This window comes from Pongo abelii, chromosome 10, assembly GCF_028885655.2.
Source record: "Pongo abelii isolate AG06213 chromosome 10, NHGRI_mPonAbe1-v2.0_pri, whole genome shotgun sequence".
In the NCBI taxonomy this organism is placed as follows: Eukaryota; Metazoa; Chordata; class Mammalia; order Primates; family Hominidae; genus Pongo; species Pongo abelii.
This window is the reverse complement of record NC_071995.2, coordinates 55,728,346-55,751,691: the sequence shown is the minus strand read 5'-3', so window position 1 is coordinate 55,751,691 and position 23,346 is coordinate 55,728,346. Positions and strand designations below refer to the sequence as shown.

The 23,346-nt window shown below is 47.3% G+C and overlaps 2 protein-coding genes and 1 non-coding gene across 7 annotated transcripts in view; 2 read left to right on the top strand and 1 right to left on the bottom strand.

Moving 5' to 3' along the window:
* The first annotated feature begins 1,116 nt into the window (after positions 1-1,116).
* Positions 1,117-21,973, top strand: AVIL (advillin). 2 transcript variants are annotated; one of them, XM_002823444.6, is made up of 19 exons: positions 1,117-3,345; positions 5,106-5,180; positions 5,911-6,107; positions 8,205-8,313; positions 8,406-8,516; positions 8,781-8,983; positions 9,445-9,523; positions 9,640-9,738; positions 10,818-10,971; positions 11,072-11,172; positions 11,639-11,776; positions 11,877-12,035; positions 12,829-13,008; positions 15,706-15,851; positions 15,984-16,128; positions 17,022-17,210; positions 18,149-18,217; positions 19,438-19,563; positions 21,361-21,973. In XM_002823444.6, exons 1-19 carry the CDS (start codon positions 3,280-3,282, stop codon positions 21,472-21,474), a joined length of 2,460 nt encoding a protein of 819 aa, XP_002823490.2. In that variant the 5' UTR covers positions 1,117-3,279; the 3' UTR covers positions 21,475-21,973. The 2 variants fall into 2 exon arrangements, with proteins under 2 accessions (XP_002823490.2, XP_063568249.1); XM_063712179.1 differs by having other exon boundaries at positions 15,706-16,128.
* On the top strand, positions 13,108-13,214 carry LOC112136047 (U6 spliceosomal RNA). Its single transcript, XR_002917247.2, has one exon. It is a non-coding gene; the product is annotated as a U6 spliceosomal RNA (small nuclear RNA).
* Positions 14,961-23,346, bottom strand: part of TSFM (Ts translation elongation factor, mitochondrial) — a 21,762-nt gene continuing 13,376 nt past the window's right edge. For 2 of the 4 annotated variants that reach the window (XM_054527321.2, XM_002823446.6), the window contains one exon: positions 22,610-23,171. In XM_054527321.2, coding sequence (XP_054383296.1) covers positions 23,151-23,171 — 21 coding nt within the window. In that variant the 3' untranslated portion in view covers positions 22,610-23,150. Of the gene's footprint in view, positions 16,816-22,609; positions 23,172-23,346 lie in introns of those variants that run through there. The other 2 variants (XM_009247956.4, XM_054527320.2) reach the window with 2 other exon arrangements.

Here is a 23,346-nt window from a genome sequence, read left to right as displayed (position 1 = left end):
CTTCTCTGCCCCTCACTGATTCTTCCAAACTGGGAACCCTGAAGCTGAGAGCCCAGCATGGTTCCTGGCAAACAGTAGGCACTCAAATATTGATTGGTTTACTGTATGACTAGTAGAGACCCCAACGAGCAAAACTGTGGCCTAATAAAATTCTGGCTCCTCTCCCAGACTTCCCCTCCCTTTGAGAAATGCCAGAAGCTTCTTAGGGAGGCTCTTGCCAACCTAGACATCACAGGCACTCATGGGGCAGCTCCAGCCTCTGCCTCCTGTCATCACCATAATGCATGCATATCTACAATATGGCAAATTTCATATCCTTCCAACCTCTCTCCTGCATTATTGATGGGCTGTGTGCACTTTTTAAAAAATCAATTAGATCAGGGCGTGGAGCTGGAGTTCAAAGAAGCCTTTAAAAGTCTGCTCTTCTTGTTTTGCTGTTTTGAATAGGCACAGATAAAGCTTTCCCTCTGGTTTGAATAAGTCAAGCTCAGTGCTAGGTTGGCTCTGATTGGCCAGGACTAGGAAAATGCGGTTAAGATGCAAACACAAGCAAATATAACCCAGTGTCTCTGCGGCCATTACTAAGCTAAGGCAGCAGACCTGGAGCCTCCTGCTTTGGAGTGGTTCTTCAATACTGCTGCTGCTTACACGCCGGGAAACTGGGAAGGCTGGTGAGCGAGAAGGCAAGGTAAGGTCTCTGATTTACGGGGGCATGCCAGTTAATACTCCTGAATAAGGAAGAAATGAAAGGAAGAGGAGCTTGAGAGTCCCTTGGCTTTGTCTTCTGAGATGAGGCTTTTAAAATGAACCAGGAGTCTGGCTGGCCAGTTTTGCAAACTTCTTGTTGAGAAGAACCCCTTAGACTAGCAGCTGAACATATAGGGCACATTTTCAAAAGCTGGGAAAGACAGACCCCTTTCACCAATCCTTAGAGAAAAATGGTATGGAGCAAGGCAGGAGGAGTTAAAACCAGCTTCCTGGCCCAGAGAGGTGGCTTACACCTGTAATCCCAACACTTTGGGAAGGCAGGGCATGAGGATTGTTTGAACCCAAGAGTTTGTAACTTGTGACCATCCTGGGCAACATAGTGAGACCCTGTCTCTACAAAAAAAAAAAAAAAAAAGCCAAGCATGCATGGTGGTGCACAACTGTGGTCTCAGCTTCTCAGGAGGCTGAGGCAGAAGGATCACTTGAGCCCAGGAGGTGGAGGTTGCAGTGAGCCAAGATCACACCACCATACTCCAGCCTGGGTGACAGAGCAAGATCCTGTCTCAAAAACAACAACAAAAAACAGCTTCCTCTGCTCAGGGTCCGTCCAAAAGGGCATCTCTGAGAGTTACAGGCCACTGGCTTTTAACCTGACAGACATTTCAAAACTGTGCCCCACACCCAAGGGGTTTCTGCAGTCCTCTCAAAGGATGCTGAATTAGGATTTAGGGAGGAGAGAAGAAGAGACCCAGCTTTGGGAGATTAGATGTCAGAACTGTTTTCTGTGTGTTCCAGTGTGACAGGAAGTCCCTTCCTGGAGCTTATCCTCTCGCATTCGGGGTGCCTGGCCCAGTGAGCTCCTTGATTCCTAAATTCCTGCTGGGAAACGGGACAGGTTTCAGCCTCTGAGGCTCACAGTCCTAATTGCTGCCGGCTGGTTTGGCTTTTACCAGGGTGACAGTTCTCTGTCTCCAAGGAATGAATTCACTGGCCCTTGTCCCCTTCCCCTAGTTGGCTCATGGCTTTTGCCTTTAATGACTGCTACGTAGGGTCTGAAGAAAACCCAAACACCATATTTCCTGGCAATTCTGAGCAGCACAGGGTGGGGCAGCACAAGTTATCAAATTAAATTCTCAAACACTGGCTGCTCCGCACCATTGCCTTGCTTTAGTCCTGCTACAGCAGTAGACAAAGCGAGTTTGCTGTGTGCTTTATGGTTTTTTGCCAAAGTCCATACTAGATGGCGCATGCTCTCCAAACTTGGCTTTGTCCATCAAAGTTCAAGAAAACAATGGTCAGACATGTTCCTCTTAACAAGCACAGTATGTCCCCAAATAGCAAAAATCCATACAGTCCTTTCTGGGTGAATTTTTAAATCTTACGTAAATCCATCAACCCCATCCTTTTTCCTTTGCCTCTCGGGAGAAATTAATCTAGCTTTACATTAATTATGCATGTTATCAGATTTCAAGCTCCTTGAGAGCAGGTATTTTAATTCTATAAAGCCTCTACGTGGCCTTGGATATGGGTAGGTGCTTAATTACCCAGGATGCTCCTTGAATACAGATGGTACATGACCTACACAGACTTAGATCTTTACCACTTACCCCCTCTCCCCAACCTGACTTGCTCAATCCTGAAGGAACTGGAGACGTCTAAGTGTCTGAGGTTCACACTTCCACAGAGAAGCTTGGGTCTGTGTGGGAGGGAGAAAGGAAGCCATCTGTCCGCAGGCCAGACCAGGCCACACCCTGCTGGCACCCAGAACCCTTTGTCCCAGGCCCAGCCCTGCCGTTTTACTTTCCTTTGCATCTGGAAAGCACAGGGAATATGGTAGTGATAAAAGAAGGAAGGGTTGTTTGAGTTTAAGAATAGTTTACTCTAAAAAAAAAAAAAAAAAAAAAAAGGGATAAAAGCCAAAGAGAAGGTGAAAGTTGACTGTGGAGAAGGCCTTGTAAGCAGGGAACTTGGGAAGAATTGGAATGAGAGTGAGAGAAGACAACTGAGTTTGGAAATATTTTTTCTGACTAGCTTCTCTTTCCAAATGCCACTGAACTTAGATTGGTTTAGGAAGGGTTGTAGTACATCAAAGTGGCTAGAAAGAAGCACAGGTTTGGGGATCAGATAAGGATTTCATTCTAGAGTGTGATCTTGTGCAAGTTATTCAGCCTTTCTAAACCTCAAATTCACACAATGTAAGATGACGAAAATCACCTTCTGAAAATTAGAGGTAACATATGCAAAGTGAATCAATACAGGGCTTAACATATTTATCACCCCTTTGGTAAATAACCATGACGATTACCAGAGCTCTCAAGGGCAATGGCAGGTGGGAAGCAGAACTCATGGGTGGTAATCCCCAGGCCAGCCAGGCTCACCATGTGCATTTGGGCAAGTCCTTGACCCCATCATTGTGTAATGGTGCAGGGATGCACCACGAGGGTGTGGCAGGATGGCTGACAACAGACTGGGAAGCAGCCCAGCAGAAAAACTGGATTGATGCCCACTATGGCAAGAGGTATCATCTCCCCTCTTGTTCTGTGATGTTTCAGTCCTGGAAAGACAAGCATCATGCCTCTGACCAGTGCCTTCAGGGCTGTGGACAACGACCCTGGGATCATTGTCTGGAGAATAGAGGTGAGCTGGGCTGGAGGCACCTTACTCGTGACCACTGGCATCTGGAAGCAGAGTCTGGCTGCCTGGGTCTGCTAGGCAACAGCCCGCCAGCACCCCTTAGCCTATGGTTTGAGGAGAATGAGAGGCAGCATCCAAGTACCTATTTCCCATCCTTCACCTCTCCTGGGTGCTCAAAGCAGGTGGTTGGCAGGTGGAGGAAATGTTCAGCCCTGAAGAACAGGGCTCCAGGCAAAAACAAGCTTGTCCTTTAGCCAGCCACCTGCTCAGTGAGTCTGCACTTGCAGGAAATACCCTGGAAAGACAGGTGGGACCTACTCAGCAGACTCCTGGCAGCTTCCATCAGAGAAATGGAACATGTCTTCCACAGGGCACCCTGGCTCCTACAAAATATGGGGAGAGGTGAGGGGGCACTGCAGAGATGAGGAGCTGTTCAGCCCATCTCCTCTTGGGCTTGGGCCCCTCTGTGTGGCTGTGAGCTCCAGCAATCCATAGCTGGGAACCACCCTGGCCTGGGTAGCTCCACCTGCCAGATACGAGGATTCCCCCCAACCCCTGCCCTGAGCCCAGTCAGTTGCTGCTGCCTAAAACCCAGTGGTGATGCCTCACTTCACTATCCTCAACCAGGAGGGGGAGTCAGCTCTCCAGCAAGCCTCGCAGAGATTGTGAGTCCCAGGTCACTTCCATTGTTTGAAGGCTTCCAGTTTCCTTAAAAACTAACAGGTACTGGCGGGGTGTGGTGGCTCACGCCTGTAATCCCAGCACTCTGGGAGGCTGAGGTGGGTGGATCACGAGGTCAGGAAATCGAGACCATCCTGGCTAACACAGTGAAACCCCACCTCTACTAAAAATACAAAAAATTAGCTGGGCGTGGTGGTGGACGCCTATAGTCCCAGCTACTTGGGAGGCTGAGGCAGGAGAATGGTGTGAACCCGGGAGGCAGAGCTTGCAGTGAGCCGAGATCGCGCCACTGCACTCCAGCCTGGGAGACGCAGTGAGACTCCCTCTCAAAAAAACAAAAACAAACCAAAAAAAAAAAAAAAAAACAAGTACTAAAACACGGTTACCAGATTTGCAGTGTATTTAACATTTATCACATTTTACATAGAACGCACACAAGTATGGCCGCAAGTTTCCCTCACTTGGAGAGTGTGATTAAAATCTACATCAAGGCTGTGTGAACAGTCCTCCAGGGCCAAGCCATACATGCAGTGATAAATCAGGGCCCTGACCCAGACTCCAAATATAAGACACTTGGCACAGAGCCCTGCTGACCACTGGCACTCTCCAAATGTTATCCTCCACCTCCCACGGCCCCGCAGAATCCAAGTGTTCTTTCCTACATGGGCCTGGGCCAGCACCCAGTGGTCGGCGTTGGGAAGAGCGTTGGAGGTGCTGGCACAATGGCTCAGAGAAGGGTTTGTACTTGGTCGTTTATATCCAGCAAAGGGCTGGAGGTGGTTCACAGGCTTCCCACAATAGTGCGAGATGAGATCGGGTGGGAACTGGAGTGGAGAACAGGGTGAGGGAAAGCAGGATAGGGACCAAGGTTCAGATCCGGGGTGATGCAAGCAGAGCTCACAGAAGCCAGAGAGGTGACCACATTAACCCTGTGGCTGGCTGCCTCACATCCTATAAGGTCATTGAGAACATCTCCCTTCCTTCTCCCCACCACCTGCAACGAATGACAGAGAGGAGAGGGAGGCTTGTGGGGAAGGGAGGCGGGAGGGGATGTAGGCTATACCCACCCCTTGTCCTTCCAGAAAATGGAGCTGGCGCTGGTACCTGTGAGCGCCCATGGCAACTTCTATGAGGGGGACTGCTACGTCATCCTCTCGGTGAGCACCCTCCTCCCCACTCCTGTGAGCCTCTCCCCTGGGGCCAGTTCTTGGGCTCTACTGGGAGATGTGCTGGTGAGGGAAGGTAGTCGGTCCCTGGTATCGGTCTCAATGGTTCCTCAGTGCTATGCAGAGCAGACCTCCAGTCTGACTATCAAAGGCCATCATTAAGCCTGGGTTTTTAATTCTGCATCAGAGGATGGGGGTAGGACCCTCAGTCTGAACCTCAGTGAGCCACCCACAAGCAGCACTTCTCCCGGGCCTAGGCCCCACATTAAAGTGGTGTGGAAGAAGGCCTGATAAATGCAAGGCCTGTCTGCAGCCTCAAAGTGCTATTCTCATGGAGGAGACTCACATGAACGGTGCTGACAGGGTCATGCAGGTGTACAGATGAGCACTGTGCCAGCTGTGTGAGTGCAAGGGACCAAGGGGACCTGTGAGGTAAGCCTGCAACCCGGCTGGGAAAAGATCCCCGTTGGTCTCTGTTTATTTGGGGAACAACAAGATGTCAACTTTCCCCAAATGTGGGGAGGAATTTGGGCTGCCAAAGCCTATGCCATGATCGCAGGTCTGCTCGGGGGCCAGGGCAGCTGCCGCATCCACTGCAGGAGAGAGGGCCCTCAGTCTGCCGAGGGCAGGCACATGTGCTGCATTCTCCCCATAACAGAGGGGCCAGCAGCAAAGGGGAGGTGAGCTGGCCCCTGACCGGATCTCTCCAACTACCTCCCAGACTCGGAGAGTGGCCAGTCTCCTATCCCAGGACATTCACGTCTGGATCGGGAAGGACTCCTCCCAGGATGAGCAAAGCTGCGCAGCCATCTATACCACACAGCTGGACGACTACCTGGGAGGCAGCCCTGTGCAGCACCGAGAGGTCCAGTACCACGAGTCAGACACTTTCCGTGGCTACTTCAAGCAAGGCATCATGTGAGTAGGGGTGCACAGAGCAAGGACAGAAACAGCAGTTTACAGAGAAGGAAACCCAAAAGGCCAACATGCATAGCAAGAAAGTAATCAGAGAAATGCAAATCAAAACAAAGCTGTCACTTCCACCCACTAGAGCAGCAAATTAAACAGCTGGGAGGTGCCAAGTGTTGGCAAGGCTATGGGGAAATAGGAGCCCTTGTGCCCTGCCGATGGAAGTGTGGACTAGCACAGCATCCTGGAGAGTAGTCAGTGCCACTTGCAAATCCCACTTCTGCGTGTGTAACTCACAGAAATCCTCACGCATCCAGGTCCATAGGGGCACATGGACCAGACTGTTCATAGCAGCCTCATTAATTATGTTAGGAAGCTGCAGGCAACGTAGGTGTCCATCACTCGGAGACTGGACATGCACACCATGGAGTATTATGCAGTAGCCAGAAGCAACAGATTAGATACACACCTAACACAAGGACAGAGCTCACAAACATGGTGCTTAGCACACAAAGTAAGAAACAGACTAAGACATATAACAGAATACCAATTTCTGTTTTAAAAAGCACACACATGGCCGGGTGTGGTGGCTCATGCCTGTAATCCCAGCACTTTGGGAGGCCGAGGCAGGCGGATCATGAGGTCAGGAGTTCAAGACCGGCCTCATCAACATGGTGAAACCCCGTCTCTACTAAAAATACAAAAATTAGCCGGGCGTGCTGGTGCACACCTGTAATCCCAGCTACTCGAGAGGCTGAGGCAGGAGAATCATTTGAACCCAGGAGGCGAAGGTTGCAGTGAGTTGAGATCGTGCCACTGCCCTCCAGCCCCGCAACAGAGCAAGACACCATCTCAAACAAAACAAAACAAAACAAAAACATGCACACAAAACAACAGGATGGGTTGGGCGTGGTGGCTCACACCTGTAATCCCAGCACTTTGGGAGGCTGAGGCAGGAGGATAGCTTGAGCCCAAGAGTTCAAGATCAGCCTAGGCAACACAGTAAGACCCTCATCTCTACAAAAAAATATTTTGTAAAAAAGCTAGCCAGGCATGGCAGTGCACTCCTATAGTCCTAGCCACTCCATGGGCTGAGGGTATTGAGCCCTCAATTATCAAGCCTGCAGTCCCTGATGAGGATCACCTGAGCCCAGGAGGTCAAGGCTGCAATGAGCCATGATTGCACTATTGAACTCTGGCCTGGGTGACAGAGTGAGACCCTGTCTTTAAAAAAAAAAAGGTGGGGGGCACAGTTTACTAGAATGAAAATAAAAAGGTCAACAGTTAGAATGGAAGCGTATGGGGGAGAGGAATGGGAGTAGGGCAGGCAGATAAAGGGAATGCACAGACACGTAACACTAGAGAGGGAGCAAAGGCCAATGATAATGTTCCATCAACTGAGAAGTTTAACTCAAAACTTTGCCCCTGATATTAAAACAAAAAGAGGAATTCCAATGAGCTTGAGAATTGTGAGGCTGGGCCAAGATCAGCTTCTTGCAGGTCAGCAGTCTCCACTGACTGAGGCCCTTCTGGGCACAGAGGAGCACACTGAGCCACTGGGGAACCCAAGGACAGAGCCCCTCTGCTCCAGGGCTACCTTCCGCATTCCCTTAAAGTGCAGGACCCCTGGCTCGGAGGCAAGGCTGGGCTGGGCTGAGTGCACGGCGGGCGAGCTGATTCCTACAGCAGGTGGTCTTAAGGCCGTGGAGTCATTAATGCTTCTGCTGTGGCCCAACTTGTATCCCTCTCCCAGTAACACACTGGCATTCAGACAGTTCCTGGAACAAAACAAGCCGTCTGTGCTGCAGGGGTCTTCGTCGCTGATGTCTCCTCTGCCCGGAGCACTATTCCTCTGGGTATTGGTTCATTTTTCCTTGTAGTATCTCAGCTCAAATGTCATTTCTTCAGAGAAGACTGCCCCGACTCGCTACCAGAAAGTCACTCACCCAGTCTACTTGTGGGGCAGCAGCTGCCACCATCTGTATTTACCTTGCTGATGTACTGTCATCATCACATGAGTGAGGCTGCATCTGTGTAATTCACCACTGTCTCCCCAGAACCTAGCACATAGCAGGCACTCAAATAACTGAATGGATGTTCCCTTAGCTACAAGCAGGGGGGTGTCGCCTCTGGGATGAAGCACGTGGAGACCAACACCTACGACGTGAAGCGGCTGCTACATGTGAAAGGGAAAAGAAACATCAGGGCTACCGAGGTTAGTCCTGCACACTGTCTGCCCCAGGCCCTGGGCTTCTCCACCTGGCACCTAAGAATTCCTCCTGAACAATGTTTACCTCTCATCGACAGGTGGAAATGAGCTGGGACAGTTTCAACCGAGGTGATGTCTTCTTGCTGGACCTTGGGAAAGTCATCATCCAATGGAATGGCCCAGAGAGCAACAGTGGGGAGCGCCTGAAGGTATGGCTTCCTAGCCTTAGCACTCTCTCAAGTTCCTCTTTCTTCTTCCCTCCATGCTGGCTCTTCCCCAAGAATCAAGGTGGAGCCCTGCCTTTGAGTAGAATCTGTCTTGGAGACAGGCCAAGTGTGTGAGTTTGTGACTCACCCTGGACTCCTCAGCATCCGAGTAACTCCTGTGTCTGGGATCTAGGCTGCTCTTCCCAAAGACATCAGGCAGAAAGGGGTCCCAGAGGAGCTGAGGGCTTCCTTGGGCTTCTTTGACAGGCTATGCTTCTGGCAAAGGATATTCGAGACAGGGAGCGAGGGGGCCGTGCTGAAATAGGAGTGATCGAGGGAGACAAGGAGGCAGCCAGCCCAGAGCTGATGAAGGTCCTTCAAGACACCCTTGGTCGATGCTCCATTATCAAGCCTGCAGTCCCTGATGAGATCATAGATCAGCAGCAGAAATCAAATATCATGTTGTATCAGTGAGTAGCTAAACCTGGCTTTAGCTGGAAGCTGGGGTTGGGGGGAAGGTGTCCCCTAGAACACCAGCCACCTCTGCTTGGCTCCTTGTTTTGGGTGTAGCCGTCTAGTTTTCTTCTTAGTCCTTTTCAAATGCAGCTCCTAGAAAGCTTGGAGATCCCCCACTCAAGGAGGCAGTTGTTCTTGTTAGCAACTCTCCTGATCTCTTGAGGAGACCTTTCCTTTACTCTGGCCTACACATGCCCAGGGATGTGGAAGGGATAATGTCTGGGAGAGAGATGAACAAAAGTCTCCACCAAAGAAAAGAGTCTGCACATTCCTGTCCTCACTCAAGCCATGGCTGTCTTAGGCAGTCACACTCTACCCAGAAACTCCAAACTAAAACCAAACCAGAACAACATCCAGTTGACTACAAGATGCTTTATAGAGGAAAAGGCACAGGCTAACCTCTCCCCTTCTCCAGTATCTCAGATTCAGCTGGGCAGCTGGCAGTCACAGAGGTAGCAACGAGGCCTCTGGTCCAGGACTTACTGAACCATGATGTAAGTAGAGTTTGGGTGGACTTAGCTTGGGGTAGCCAGACATGCTTCAGAAGCAGACCCTGTGCAAAATCTTCCTTCTGGTCTTGAGCAACCATACCTATCTCTGGCTGCTTTAGGACTGCTACATCCTGGACCAAAGTGGAACCAAAATCTACGTGTGGAAAGGAAAAGGAGCCACAAAGGCTGAAAAACAGGCAGCCATGTCTAAAGCGCTGGTAGGAGCTACAGATGTGCAATAATGTTCAAATAATTCTGCTAAGAGCACTTCAGGTGTGTCACTTCACAAAGCCATGCTAGGTATTTGAGCATATAACATTGTGCTTACACATATGGACTGCAAAGTCAGGCAGACAAACTGGGATTCAAATCCAGGTTTTGTCTTTTCTAGCTGTGTGCTCTGGGGAAGACATACTTAACACCTGTGGGCCTCAGTTTCCCCATATCTAACATGGGGGTCATACCCATCTCCTAGGGTTATTGTGAGGATTAAATATCATTTGTAAAGCACTCAGGGCCAGGCGCAGTGGCTCACGCCTGTAATCCCAGCACTTTGGCAGGCCGAGGCAGGCGGATCACCTGAGGTAAGGAGTTCAAGACCAGCCTGGCCAACATGGTGAAACCCCGTCTCTATAAAGATACAAAAAAAAATTATCCAGGCATGGTGGCGCATGCCGGTAGTCCAGGCTACCTGGCGGGGCGCTGAGATAGGAAAATCACTTGAACCTGGGAGGCTGCAGTGAGCTGAGATCGCACCACTGCACTCCAGCCTAGGTGAGAGTGAGACTGTCTCCAAAAAAAAAAAAAAAAAAAAAGCACTCAGAACAGTTCTTGGCACACAGTTCCTGCTGAATAAAAAGGTGGCTGTTATTATTGAAGGGGATATCACATATCAAGGTTAATGGCCCTGTCCTCAAGGAGCTTATATTTGTGCAGATCCATGCAGATGAACCAAGCCAGAAGCAATAAATGAGCAAACAAATGTGATGCAAAGTCAGTAAGTACAAAAGTACTGAAAGAACACAGCATAATCTTCCTAAAAATTAACAATCATCATCACCACAAGCCAATAAAGAGATTCAAAAATGTTCCACTCAGTCATTTTTTTTTAGGCAGGTACCTTGGTCCGTAGACAAAAGTGAGTTAGAATTTGACTCTGACTCCCAGAGGAGTCACATGTCTCCTCTGATAAGGAGAGACTCTTATCATGTGGCTTCATAGAGGTGAATTACCAGACAAGCAAAGAACTCAGCGTATTCCACCACTGACCTGCCTTTGGGAATGGGTGGCTCTGCAGGGCTTCATCAAGATGAAGAGCTACCCCAGCAGCACCAATGTGGAGACCGTCAACGATGGTGCTGAGTCAGCCATGTTCAAGCAGCTGTTCCAGAAGTGGTCAGTAAAGGACCAGACCATGGGCCTGGGGAAAACATTCAGCATTGGTAAAATTGGTGAGACTGCCCCCAGATCATCCTCTCACTGCTAAGACTCTAGAAAAGCAGGCACAGATGCTTCTTACTCACTCGGCTTTTCCCAACCCTTTCTCCACAGCTAAAGTTTTCCAGGATAAATTTGATGTGACTCTGCTACACACCAAGCCAGAGGTAGCTGCCCAGGAAAGAATGGTCGATGATGGCAATGGAAAAGTTGAGGTAAGCCCAATGATTCAAATGTCAGGGCAGGCAGCACTGGCCTTCATGGCTGTCCTGCTGGGGGCAGGGGTGCAGGTGATTCTGTGTCTGCTTTGTTTTCCCTTTCCCCTCCGGCACCTCAGGAGTCTTCTTTAAGAGTCTTGTGAGTCTGTAGAGTTTTCAGGGGAGTGAAAGGCACACCCTCAAATGTGCTATCAATATCTCACCTGGAAGATATATTCAAATCATTGCTCAGCCTTGCAAAGACTGAGCCATGATGGGATGCTCCTGAACAGGATGGCCCAGTTCATCTCAGGATTCAAATCATGCAAATGTGATGAGTCCTCAGCACTGGGAGAGAACCAGAAGGAGAAAGAGAACATGGAGTAAATGTCAGCACCTTCCCCACCTGGATTCTCTCTTTAGCGTGGCCTAGCCCCTCCCAGCACCCCCATCTCTGGAAAATGGTGTCTCCTTCTATGCCCAGGTCTGGAGAATTGAGAACCTGGAGCTGGTCCCTGTGGAGTATCAATGGTATGGCTTCTTTTATGGGGGAGACTGTTATCTGGTCCTCTACACATACGAGGTGAACGGGAAGCCACATCACATCTTGTACATCTGGCAGGTAGGCCTGGCACAGGCTTCAGCTTTGGATCCTGATGCGTCGTCTGGCCACTGGGCTGGGGCGAGGAACATGGGTCCTTCATAGCCTCTCACCATTGCAGGGCCGCCACGCCTCACAGGATGAGCTGGCAGCCTCAGCATACCAGGCAGTGGAGGTGGATCGGCAGTTTGATGGGGCCGCTGTGCAGGTTCGAGTCAGGATGGGGACGGAGCCACGCCACTTCATGGCCATCTTCAAAGGGAAGCTAGTTATCTTTGAGGTGAGGATGCTCTGATAAAATTACACCATGAGCTGGAATGTTCCAAACTAACAAACCAGCACAGGACTACTGGAGAGCAGAGGAGGGGTGGGGTAGGGAGTCAGGCTTGGATTAGACAGAGGAAGAAGGGGGTTAATCCCTCTAAGACAGTCAAGTGAATCCCAACTGCCTAGGGCTTCAAGTCTGAACCACTATCTAAATTATGTTCAAGGTCTTTCATAACCTGACCCATATTACCTATGCAGGTGCACCACCCTCAGCTCCCTAACCTGCACCCTCCACTCCAGTCAGGTGGGTCTCTTCATTAGACCTCACGTGTACCATACCATACCCCTCCCGCTGCAGATGTGCCCTTTCAAATTCAAGTCCCACTTCTTCCATGAAGCCCTGGCTGAAGCACTACCAAGCAATGCGTAATGTCACATGCTTGATATCACACAAGTTTGGGGTCAAGTCCTAGCCTTGTCATTTACTAGTCAAGTCTCCAAGTCTCAGTTTCCTCATCTGTACTGCGGAATAATGACATCTACTTCATAAGAGTTATCATAAGGATCAATGAAATTATGTAGGTAAGGCACCAGTCACAGAGCCTGGCATATGATAAAGTTCTCAGCATGAACGCTTGTTGTTATTGGTACCATAACTCCAGCTCACCCTGACCCTTTCCAGTGAGTCTAGAAGCTCCTCAAGGGCAAACATAACACTACAACATTCACATTTCCCACAACAGCTCCTCTAGCGCTCTGCTCACATGGTGCTCCTTAGATCTAGACTCTGCTTTTCTTCTCTCTAGGGTGGGACTTCCAGGAAGGGAAATGTCGAGCCTGACCCTCCAGTAAGACTCTTCCAAATTCATGGAAATGACAAATCTAACACCAAAGCAGTGGAGGTTCCAGCCTTTGCCTCCTCCCTAAACTCCAATGATGTCTTTCTGCTGCGAACTCAGGCAGAGCACTACCTGTGGTATGGCAAGGTAGGATGGCTGGGCCCCGGGTCAGACCAGCCCCTCGGAGCCCAGAACTGCACTCCCCTCCTCCTGTCAGCAAGGTCAAAGGACCTAGAGTAGGCTGGAGTGCTTGCTTCAGCAGCACATATACTAAAATTGGAACGATACAGAGAAGATTAGCATGGTCCCTGTGCAAGGATGGCATGCAAATTCATGAAGCATTCCATATTTTAAAAAAAAAAAAAAAAAAAAGCTGGGCAAGGTGGCTCATGCCTGTAATCCTAGCACTTTGGGAGGCTGAGGCAGGCGGATCACGAGGTCAGGAGTTCGAGACCAGCCTGCCCAACATGGTGAAACTCCATCTCTACTAAAAATACAAAAATCAGCTGGGCATGGTGGCACCCGCCCATAGTCCCAGCTACTCAGGAGGCTGAGGCAGAAGAATCTCTTGAACCAGGGGGCAGAGGTTGCAGTGAGCCGAGATTGTACCACTGTACTCCAGCCTGGGCGACAGAGTGAGACTCCGTCTCAAAAAAAAAAAAAAAAAAAAAAAGCCAGGCGCAGTGGCTCACGCTTGTAATCCCAGCACTTTGGGAGGCCAAGGCAGGAGGATCACAAGGTCAGGAGATCGAGACCATCCTGGCTAACACAGTGAAACCTCGTCTCTACTAAAAATACAAAAAAAATTAGCCGGGTGTGGCAGCATGCGCCCGTAGTCCCAGCTACTTGGGAGGCTGAGGCAGGAGAATCGCTTGAACCCAGTAGGCGGAGGTTGCGGTGAGCCGAAATCGCGCCATGGCACTCCAGCCTGGGCAACAAGAGTGAAACTCCATCTCAAAAAAAAAAGCTCACTGAAAGCCCTGCTTATACCTAGCAGAAATCTCATAAACTTCTATGCAGATGGAGGCTGGATAAGTCAATCTTCCCATGTGAGTTTGGTGGACTCTAACGGACAGGCACTAATACAGAACAAAAACACAAAATATGTCAATTCATATTGCAATAGTGGATTAAAATGCACTAAGGCCGGGCGCGGTGGCTCACGCCTGTAATCCCAGCACTTTGGGAGGCTGAGGCAGGCAGATCACCTGAGGTCAGGAGTTTGAGACCAGCCCGGCCAGCATGGTGAAACCCTGCCTCTACTAAAAATACAAAAACTTAGCTGGGCATGGTGGTGTGCGCCTGTAGTCCCAGCTACTCCGGAGGCTGAGGCAGGAGAATTGCTTGAACCCGGCAGGTGGAGGTTGCAGTAAGCCAAGATTGTGCGACTGTACTCCAGCCTGGCCAACAGAGCGAGACTCCCTCTCAAGATAAAGTGAAATGCACTAAAATTGTTTTACAAAAAAGAATTGAATAGGAAAAGATGCTTAACATCATTAGTCACTAGAGAGATACAAATCAAAATCACAATGAGATAACCACTACACATCTATTAGAATGGTTAAAAAAAATTGACAACATAAAATATGAGCAAGGATGCAGAGCAACAGGAATTTTCATGCATTGCTGGCAGGACTGCAAAATGGTACAGCTTCTGGAAAACATTTCGACAGTTTCAACTTTTTTTTTTTTTTTTTTTTTTTTTTGTGTGAGACAGAGTCTCATTCTGTCGCCCAGGCTGGAGTGCAGTGGCGCGATCTTGGCTCACTGCAACCTCTGCCTCCTGGGTTCAAGTGATTCTCCTGCCTCAGCCTCCCAAGTAGCTGTAGCTGGCATTACAGGCATGTGCCGCCACACCCAGCTAATTGTATTTTCAGTAGAGACGAGGTTTTGCCATGTTGCCCAGGCTGGTCTCGAACTCCTGACCTCAGGTGATCCACCTGCCTCAGCCTCCCAAAGTGCTGGGATTACAGTGGGGAGCCACCACGCCCAGCTGACAGTTTCTTACAAAGTTAAACATACACTTACCGTATGATCCAGCAATCCTAATCCTGGGTATTTACTCAAGTAAAACAAAAAACTATCTTCACACAAAAACCTGTGCACAAATGTTTATAGCACCTTTATTCATAATCAGAAACAACCCAACTGAAAAATGGATAAACAAACAGTAGTACATCCACATGATGGAATACTACTCAGCAATAAAAAGGGATGAGCCTCTGGTAAACACAACAGAGATCTCATATGCTTTCTGCTAAGAGAAAGAAGCCAGACTCAAAGGCTAAATATTGTATGACTCCACTTATAGCATTCTGGAAAAGGTAAAATTATAGTGATGGAGAATAGATTCATGGTTACCAGAGGTTAAGGACTCAGGGAGGCTTTGATTCCAAAGGGGTCGCAGCCCCAGATAATTTTGGGACGGACTGAGGAAGAAACTGTTCTGTGCCTTTATTGTGGTGGTAATAACATGATTCTGGCTTGTGAAAATTCTTAGAATTGTATGTCAAAAGAGTATATTTTACTTTTAAGAATAAATTTAAATTTTTTCTCTAAAATAAAAATCAAAAGTAGGTGCTTAAATTCCAACTGAAGCTGAAACAAAGGTGACTTTTGCCAACACCCACTGTGGGTTTCAAAGCCTAGTCCTGTTCTTTGCCCCACACTGTTTTCCTCTCCACTCCCCAGCACTAGAACAAACTTGTCTGTCTTCCCAGGCTGAGGGACTGTGGCTTGGTAGCTGATCCTGGCACATGGAGTTATTAGTCTCAGATGCTTTTCTTTCCACATCAAAGTGCCCCTGTGCAACTAACACCTGTGCTCTCCTCGCCCCACTCTCAGGGGTCTAGTGGGGATGAGCGGGCAATGGCTAAGGAGCTGGCCAGCCTTCTCTGTGATGGCAGCGAGAACACTGTGGCCGAGGGCCAGGAGCCGGCCGAGTTCTGGGACCTACTGGGAGGGAAAACTCCCTATGCCAATGACAAAAGGTATGGGAACACAGCCTCCCCCTCTTCTGGGCTCCCCCTGCCTGCCAGGCTTGTGAATTGCACAAAGGCTAAACTCTCAGTTTTAAAAACATTTCTAAGCAGCTCGGTGCCCTTAAATGGACTATATTGCAGACTTCAGCAGGAAATCCTAGATGTCCAGTCCCGTCTCTTTGAATGTTCCAATAAGACCGGCCAATTCATTGTCACTGAGATCACAGACTTCACCCAGGATGACCTTAACCCCGGTGACGTGATGCTCCTAGATACCTGGGACCAGGTAAGACACAGCTGCACAAGTCAGAACATGACAAAGACTCCCACAGTAAGGGTTGTTTTTGTGTAGTATCCCCACCCTAGGATAAACCCAGGGTAGCCCTGGACCATCCCCAGCTCAATCAAACCTTTGTCAGCAGTGACCAAAAGAAAGCCTGGGTTTTTTTCCAGGGGTGATGTTTGAGAATGATGTTTGAAACTCACCATCCTGGGCATTTTCCCACCTTGCTTTGGAAAAATCCAGCCATCCTATCATCATCCTATCATCATTTTAATCTTAGGATCAATAGCAACGGACTCCACATGCAGAGGATATGGGCCTTTGGGGGAACAAAGGCAGTCAGTAGACTATTGTCATGGTCAAGAGCTACTGTGGGCCCACATAAGGGCAGTGGAGTAGGGATGGAGGGATGGTGACAGATTTGACAAATGCTTAGGAGGTAAAATTGGTCAGCCCTGGTGACTCATTGGATATGGGGGGCTTCTGGGAAACTCCCAGGTTTCTGCCTTAGGTGACTAGATGGATACCACCTATCAAAAGTGGAGACTCAGATACAAGTTTAGTAAAGAAGAGCTACATCTTGAGGGTGTTATTTTTAAGGTGCTTAGAGCAGTCAAGAGGAGGTGTTCTGCAAGAAGTTGGATTCCGGAAGCTGAAGTTCAGAGATAGCTCCAATTTGGAAAGGCAGACCTGGAAGATACACATAGCAATTAAAATGATAAACATCAAGCTGATTCTGGGAAAACCTTTCTCTAGTGAACAAATTAGGCTGAGAAAGTTTTCTGAGGCTGTGAATTGCTCACGAAAGAAAGGGGAAAGATAGGGTAATGTGTATGATCTAGTACTTAGTCCTTGGTATGAACACAGTAACATATATTAAATCTCCACCATAACAGGTGTTCTTGTGGATTGGGGCTGAGGCCAATGCCACAGAGAAGGAGAGTGCCCTTGCCACAGCGCAGCAGTACCTGCACACTCACCCCAGCGGCCGAGATCTCGACACACCAATCCTGATCATTAAGCAGGGGTTTGAGCCTCCCATCTTCACAGGCTGGTTCCTAGCCTGGGACCCTAACATTTGGAGTGTAAGAAAAGAGAGTAGGGAAGCTCTAACTTCCTGCCAGGTAGCTCAGAACAGCTCACAGGGCAGGAAGGTGGGGTACTGATTCACGGCTCAGTGAAACCAGGACCTCATTTCCCTACTCCCATTCCGCTCCCTGCCTTTTGCTTTTCTCCTCTTTTTCACCTGCCACAGCAGTAAGTCCAGGTAGACAATTTACAGCAGGTCTCAGCAATAAGCACTGTGAAGTATAAAGTTTCATAAAGTGTATCCATACACAACATCTTTTTGATCTTTACAATGATCCTGATAGCCAGTAGAAGTATTGCTCCTTATTTTATTGATAGGAAAGCTAAGAGGATAAGTTGTCTAAAGTCACAGTTAATCAACAGAAAGCCAGGTTTCCTGACTCCTAATCAACTTTTTTTTTTCTTTTTTTGAGACAGAATTTCGCTCTTGTTGCCCAGGCTGGAGTGTAATGGCACAATCTCGGCTCACTGCAACCTCTACCTCCTGGGTTCAAGCAATTCTCCTGCCTCAGCCTCCCAAGTAGCTGGGATTATAGGCATGCACCACCACGCCCAGCTAATTTTTGTATTTTTAGTAGAGATGGGGTTTCACCATGTTAGTCAGGCTAGTCTTGAACCCCTGACCTCAGGTGATCCACCCACCTCAGTCTCCCAAAGTGCTGGGATTACAGGCATGAGCCACCGTGCCTGGCCTTCAACTGCTCTTTCTTAAATCTTATAGGGAGGACTGAGGGGTTACCATCAAAGAATGTGCATTATGTTTAAGCACCTTTCAAGCCTGCATGGACCCAAAAGGGGGGATTTTCATTTTTACTTATCCTTGAAATGTCTTCTGACTCCCTGGCTCTTTTGCTTTTCCTGAAGACAAAGACCAGACCTAAGATGTCCCTCCCCTATAAGAAAGAACTCATCCTGTGTTTTCTCTCCTTCTCAGGCAGGAAAAACATACCAACAATTAAAAGAAGAGCTGGGAGATGCTGCTGCTATCATGCGAATCACTGCTGTGAGTCGGGTTCGCTCCTGGGAGAAGCCAGCCACACGGGCAACCAGAGCCAGAGAACCCACAAATGCTACAGATGCTCATGAGCAAAACTCATGTCCTTAGTATTACCATAGCTGTCTCTTTTGATGCAAAGATTTTTTGTCATCAATAGAAAAGCAGGTCTCAAAGCCAAGTTCCTTATTTTCCTGACTTCCAGATTTTCAAACAGACTTGCTGTTTAAAAACAACAAAAATGGGGCCGGGCGCAGTGGCTCATGCCTGTAATCCCAGCACTTTGGGAGGCCAAGGCCGGTGGATCACCTAAGGTCAGGAGTTTGAGACCAGCCTGACTAATATGGTGAAACCCCATCTCTACTAAAAATATGAAAATTAGCTGGGTGTGGTGGCATGCACCTGTAGTCCCAGCTACTCGGGAGGCTGAGACAGGAGAATTGCTTGAACCGGAGGCAGAAGTTGCTGTGAGCTGAGATGGCGCCACTGCACTCCAGCCTGGGCAACAGAGCGAGAGTCCGTCTCAAAAAAACAACAAAAAAAAATGAAAATTTGTTTTATTATTCAACTCTGCCATTTAGGAGAGATTAAAGTCATTGGCAGTATTTTTCAGAAATAAGCTTCTAACCCAAATGACATTTTTATTCATTTCTGACAGTGAAGTCCACAGAAACTTACACCATTTACACCTATTTTAATGGTTAAAAGAAGTGGAGCCTCTGGCCAGGAATCCAGCAGTTCTTTAACCTCAGGAGGAGTGCATGGCACCAGGTGTTCAAACCATCTGGCATTTCTGTCCTTTGTGCTCTACAAACTCAGATTCCAAAGCTAATGTTGATGTAGTATCTTTAAATTGTATTGAAGTAGGACTACAACCTAAAGTCATTTAAAGGCTGGAAATGCAGGGCTAAATAAAAGTACCAAGAGAAGGTATGTGATCCCAATATTCAAATGAGATTCAGGCACAATATGTATGCCAAACTAGCTATACAGGACTTGCCTTGGACTTACTGAATCAGCTTTCCCAAGAACAACCCCAAAATCTGAATATTTTCTATTCCCAGATGATTCTGACATGCAGCCAGGTTTGGGGAGCATTGTTATCAAAGATGATTACAGAGGGTGAAGTGGCATAAGTCAAAATGTTAAATATTATACACATTCAGAACTGTAACCACACAAGACACTGAGGAGTCTTTTCCCTGTGCCTATATTCTTATCTTACCTAGGACATGAAGAATGCAACCCTCTCCCTGAATTCTAATGACAGTGAGCCAAAATATTACCCTATAGCAGTTCTGTTGAAAAACCAGAATCAGGAGCTACCTGAGGATGTAAACCCTGCCAAAAAGGAGGTGAGTGGCTGAAGGAACTGTGTCTGTTGGAAGTGGAGCTCTCCGTGAGTAAAAAAACTCAGCTCAGCAAATGGCCTAGGACAGTTCCGGCACGTTGTAGCCGCTCAATGGACATCTGAGCTACCCAGGAGCTCAAACCAAAAAAAAAAACAGGGTTCTTTCTTGATTCTTTTTTCTCCACCTACATCAGTCTACCAGCTAGCTTCTGTTCACTCCTCTCCATCTCTCTGCTACTAGTCTGGTCCAGCTATCATGGACTACTTACTACAATCCAACTGGTTTCCACCTGTTCCTACAATCCGTTCCCCACACAACAGCCAAAGAGATCTTTAAAATATATGGCACAGCCCTGTTTAAAACACCTCAAATAGCTTCCCACTACATTTAAAAAAAGAATGTGAAGGCCTATACAATCTGGCCCCTACCTAGCTCTCTGATTTCATTTCATGTACCAATACCCTCATCACTCACCACCCTTCAGCCAGTACAGCGGCTGCTTTGCTGTTCCTTAAACATGCTTATTCCAGCCTTTGAGCCTTTACACTGGCTAGTGCTCGTGCCTGAAAAAACATCCTTCTCCCAAATCATCACAGCGCCAGCACCTTCTCATCATGTAGGTCTCAGCTCTAATGTCACCTCCCCAGGGAGGCATTTCCTGACGACCCTAATACTGCTTCCCATACCTGCTCCAGTCCCTTTATACTTGTTCATTGCCTATTTCCCCCTCTAGTAATATCCTTAAAAGGAAGGACCTTTGTTTGTCTTGCTCACCATCATATTCTCAGCTTCTCTGCACCTACAACAGTGCCTAGCAGATAGCAAGTATTCTTAAGTTTTTCTTGAATGAATTAACATATTTGAGTTAAAAGAATAAATTTCTTGGCCGGGCACAGTGGCTCACGCCTGTAATCCCAGCACTTTGGGAGGCTGAGACGGGTGGATCACAAGGTCAGGAGTTCGAGACCGGCCTGGCCAATATGGTGAAACCCCGTCTCTACTAAAAATACAAAAATTAGCCGGGCGTGGTGGTGGGTGCCTATAGTCCCAGCTACTTGGGAGGCTGAGGGAGGAGAACTGCTTGAACCCGGGAGGCAGAGGTTGCAGTGAGCCGAGATTGTGCCACTGTACTCCAGCCTGGGCCACAAAGCAAGACTCTGTCTCAAAAAAAAAAAAAAAAAAGAATAAATTTCTTCTCCCCTTGAAGAAGTTGATTTGGGAACGGACTCTGGACTCTGGATTTTCCATAATGTCTTATCTAGCCAACTCAAGTATCTGGACTACAATTTTCTTGAAAGCACAGCCCATATATTAATAATCTTTACTTGTATATAAATATTCAATAAATCATCAAGTAAATGTTTAGAAGAATTTTATGCTCAATAAGATCCACCCAATCATGCATTTGAAAATTGCTGGGTAAAAATGGTAGTTACAGGCAGAACATGCCTGTACTGGAAAACCATGGCTCAATTTAATTCTTCATTCTGCCAAAATTTGATGTAATTCATCCTTAATACATAACCCATTTATTGCCTTCTGGCAAGAAACTGGTGCTTGCTGGCACTGTGAGAGCAGTGAATCCAGTAAGCTTCTGCCACAGGCCAAAATGGGACTCCCTGACCTGAAGAACACCTCTCCAATGAATAATTTAAATCTTTAACAGCCTTTCTGAGAAATTCATTCTACTTCCCTCTTCAAGGATCCACCTAGAACTCCCTCTTGCTCCGACTTTCTCAACTTCTGTTGGCAATGATGTCATGTCTTCCTTCTAACTAGAAACTTTGTTTTCTCTCTTAGAATTACCTCTCTGAACAGGACTTTGTGTCTGTGTTTGGCATCACAAGAGGGCAATTTGCAGCTCTGCCTGGCTGGAAACAGCTCCAAATGAAGAAAGAAAAGGGGCTTTTCTAAAGCAAGAAGGCCTATACCTATTGCAAGGCCACAGAAAAGAGCAGATAGTGCCAATATCAGGAAATAATTTATCCACCAATTTCTGCCTCACATTCAGCTACTTTAGATATAATAGAGTCTGCAAATCACAGCATGTTCTCCATTTTTTCTCATCCTTGCATTCCTTGCTTGTTATATACCTAAAATGTTAACCATATAGTTTTTGGGTTTTGTGGCCCTCTAGCTAAAGCCTCAGCAGAAAGCACTAAAACTGCATAAATCTGGAGAAATCAAAAGAAAGAGAACCAAAAAACAATGCTTAAAATGTTTAATAACTTTATGTTTAATATACCAGGACCTACCTTTGTTTTCAATTTTAAGATCATTATTTCTAAAATCTATTTAACCTGTAAATCATTGGAATCATATATATACTCCATAGGCAAAATCCAAATGCCCAGATCTGTAATGTGTCAAAGCATTTTTAACTTTTCAAATAAAGATACCTATAATGAACAAATGGAGTTATTTTCAGTATTCTGGGTCTGCTTGTTATGGTAATTTTATGTTATACTGGAAGAAATGTTTCAGTACTGGGGAAGTAAAGAGGCAATGTAAAGTGAGCTCTCTGGATAACTGGACTACTCTAATTTCTGTTTCTGGCACAAGAACGTCAAAATCTGCCTTACAGCTGGCCAGGAAACCTCAGTACCCACCCACCCACACATTATCCAAAAGAGAAATAGGGGCATGTGTTATTAATTTCATTAAATGAGGCCAGAACCAGTGTGTCTACCACTGCAGAGTGCCTTCAAAGCATACTACAGACAATCACAAAGAAGAGAACCCACATTTTCCAGACAACTCTAGATTTGAATCAATAATCCCAAAGAAATCCATGTGGCAGAAGTAATATAACTAGAGAGGTTCTGAGGCAGAAGCACGGTTCACGGTGTCGCAAAGCAAAAACAGAACAAAAGAATTCTATGTCATAAAAGGTGTAAGACAGAACATGTAAGTTAGAAATTTCAGAAATACCATAATAAATCTATGTTGAAGGGAGCAGCAGTATTGTTGATGCCTGTTCTCCAAGACACTATCACGTCAATAAGGCCCATCTGTTGTTTTTGAAGGCACAGAAAAGCTAAATCCAGTATTACACAAACAAGGAAAAAATTATTTTTATTATATAACTATTTAATAATTTTACCCATGCATTCTCGGTCTGAAGAGGCTTGGGAAATATTCCTTTTTGTAATGATGTCCAGAGCTAAAAGTAAATATTCCTCCTGGGCCAAAAGTCTCTGGAACCTATTCAGTTTCTGCTGCCTCTTCACCTTCTCCACATTCAAACCGCACAAAGTCTACTACCGACACCCCCTGAGGCTGCACATACTGCCCCAAGGTAATGGAGGGATCCAGCAAATACGGCTGGGACAGCATCTTAGTCTCTGCCTCTCCCCTAGGCTCATCATCCAGGGAGCCAACAGAGAGGGGGGCCATGCCCACCACATGCTGCCCAAGGCGGCGGCCAACGTCTTCAAGGTTTGTTTTCTGTTCAGACGTCTCACAGATGACCAGGGCCCCATACTTCCCCAGCGCCAGGTTGTGAAGTGAGGGACTCTGCATTGCTCCGTGGACATAAGAGCCAACGTAGAACCCAGATGGCACCTTCACCCATGCAGCTCGTTTAAGAATCATGTTTTCTCCCAGTTTTCCTATTAAAAAAAGCAAAAACAAAAAACCAACACACTAACAAACTGTGATGTCTGTGATGGTACCAAAATATGCACAGAAGAGGCCCAGTTTGGAAGACAGTCCCTTTGCATTTACACAGGATATGCAGTAAGATGAAGAGATACCATTTTCAGTTTTTGTATAAAGAGGAAAAGG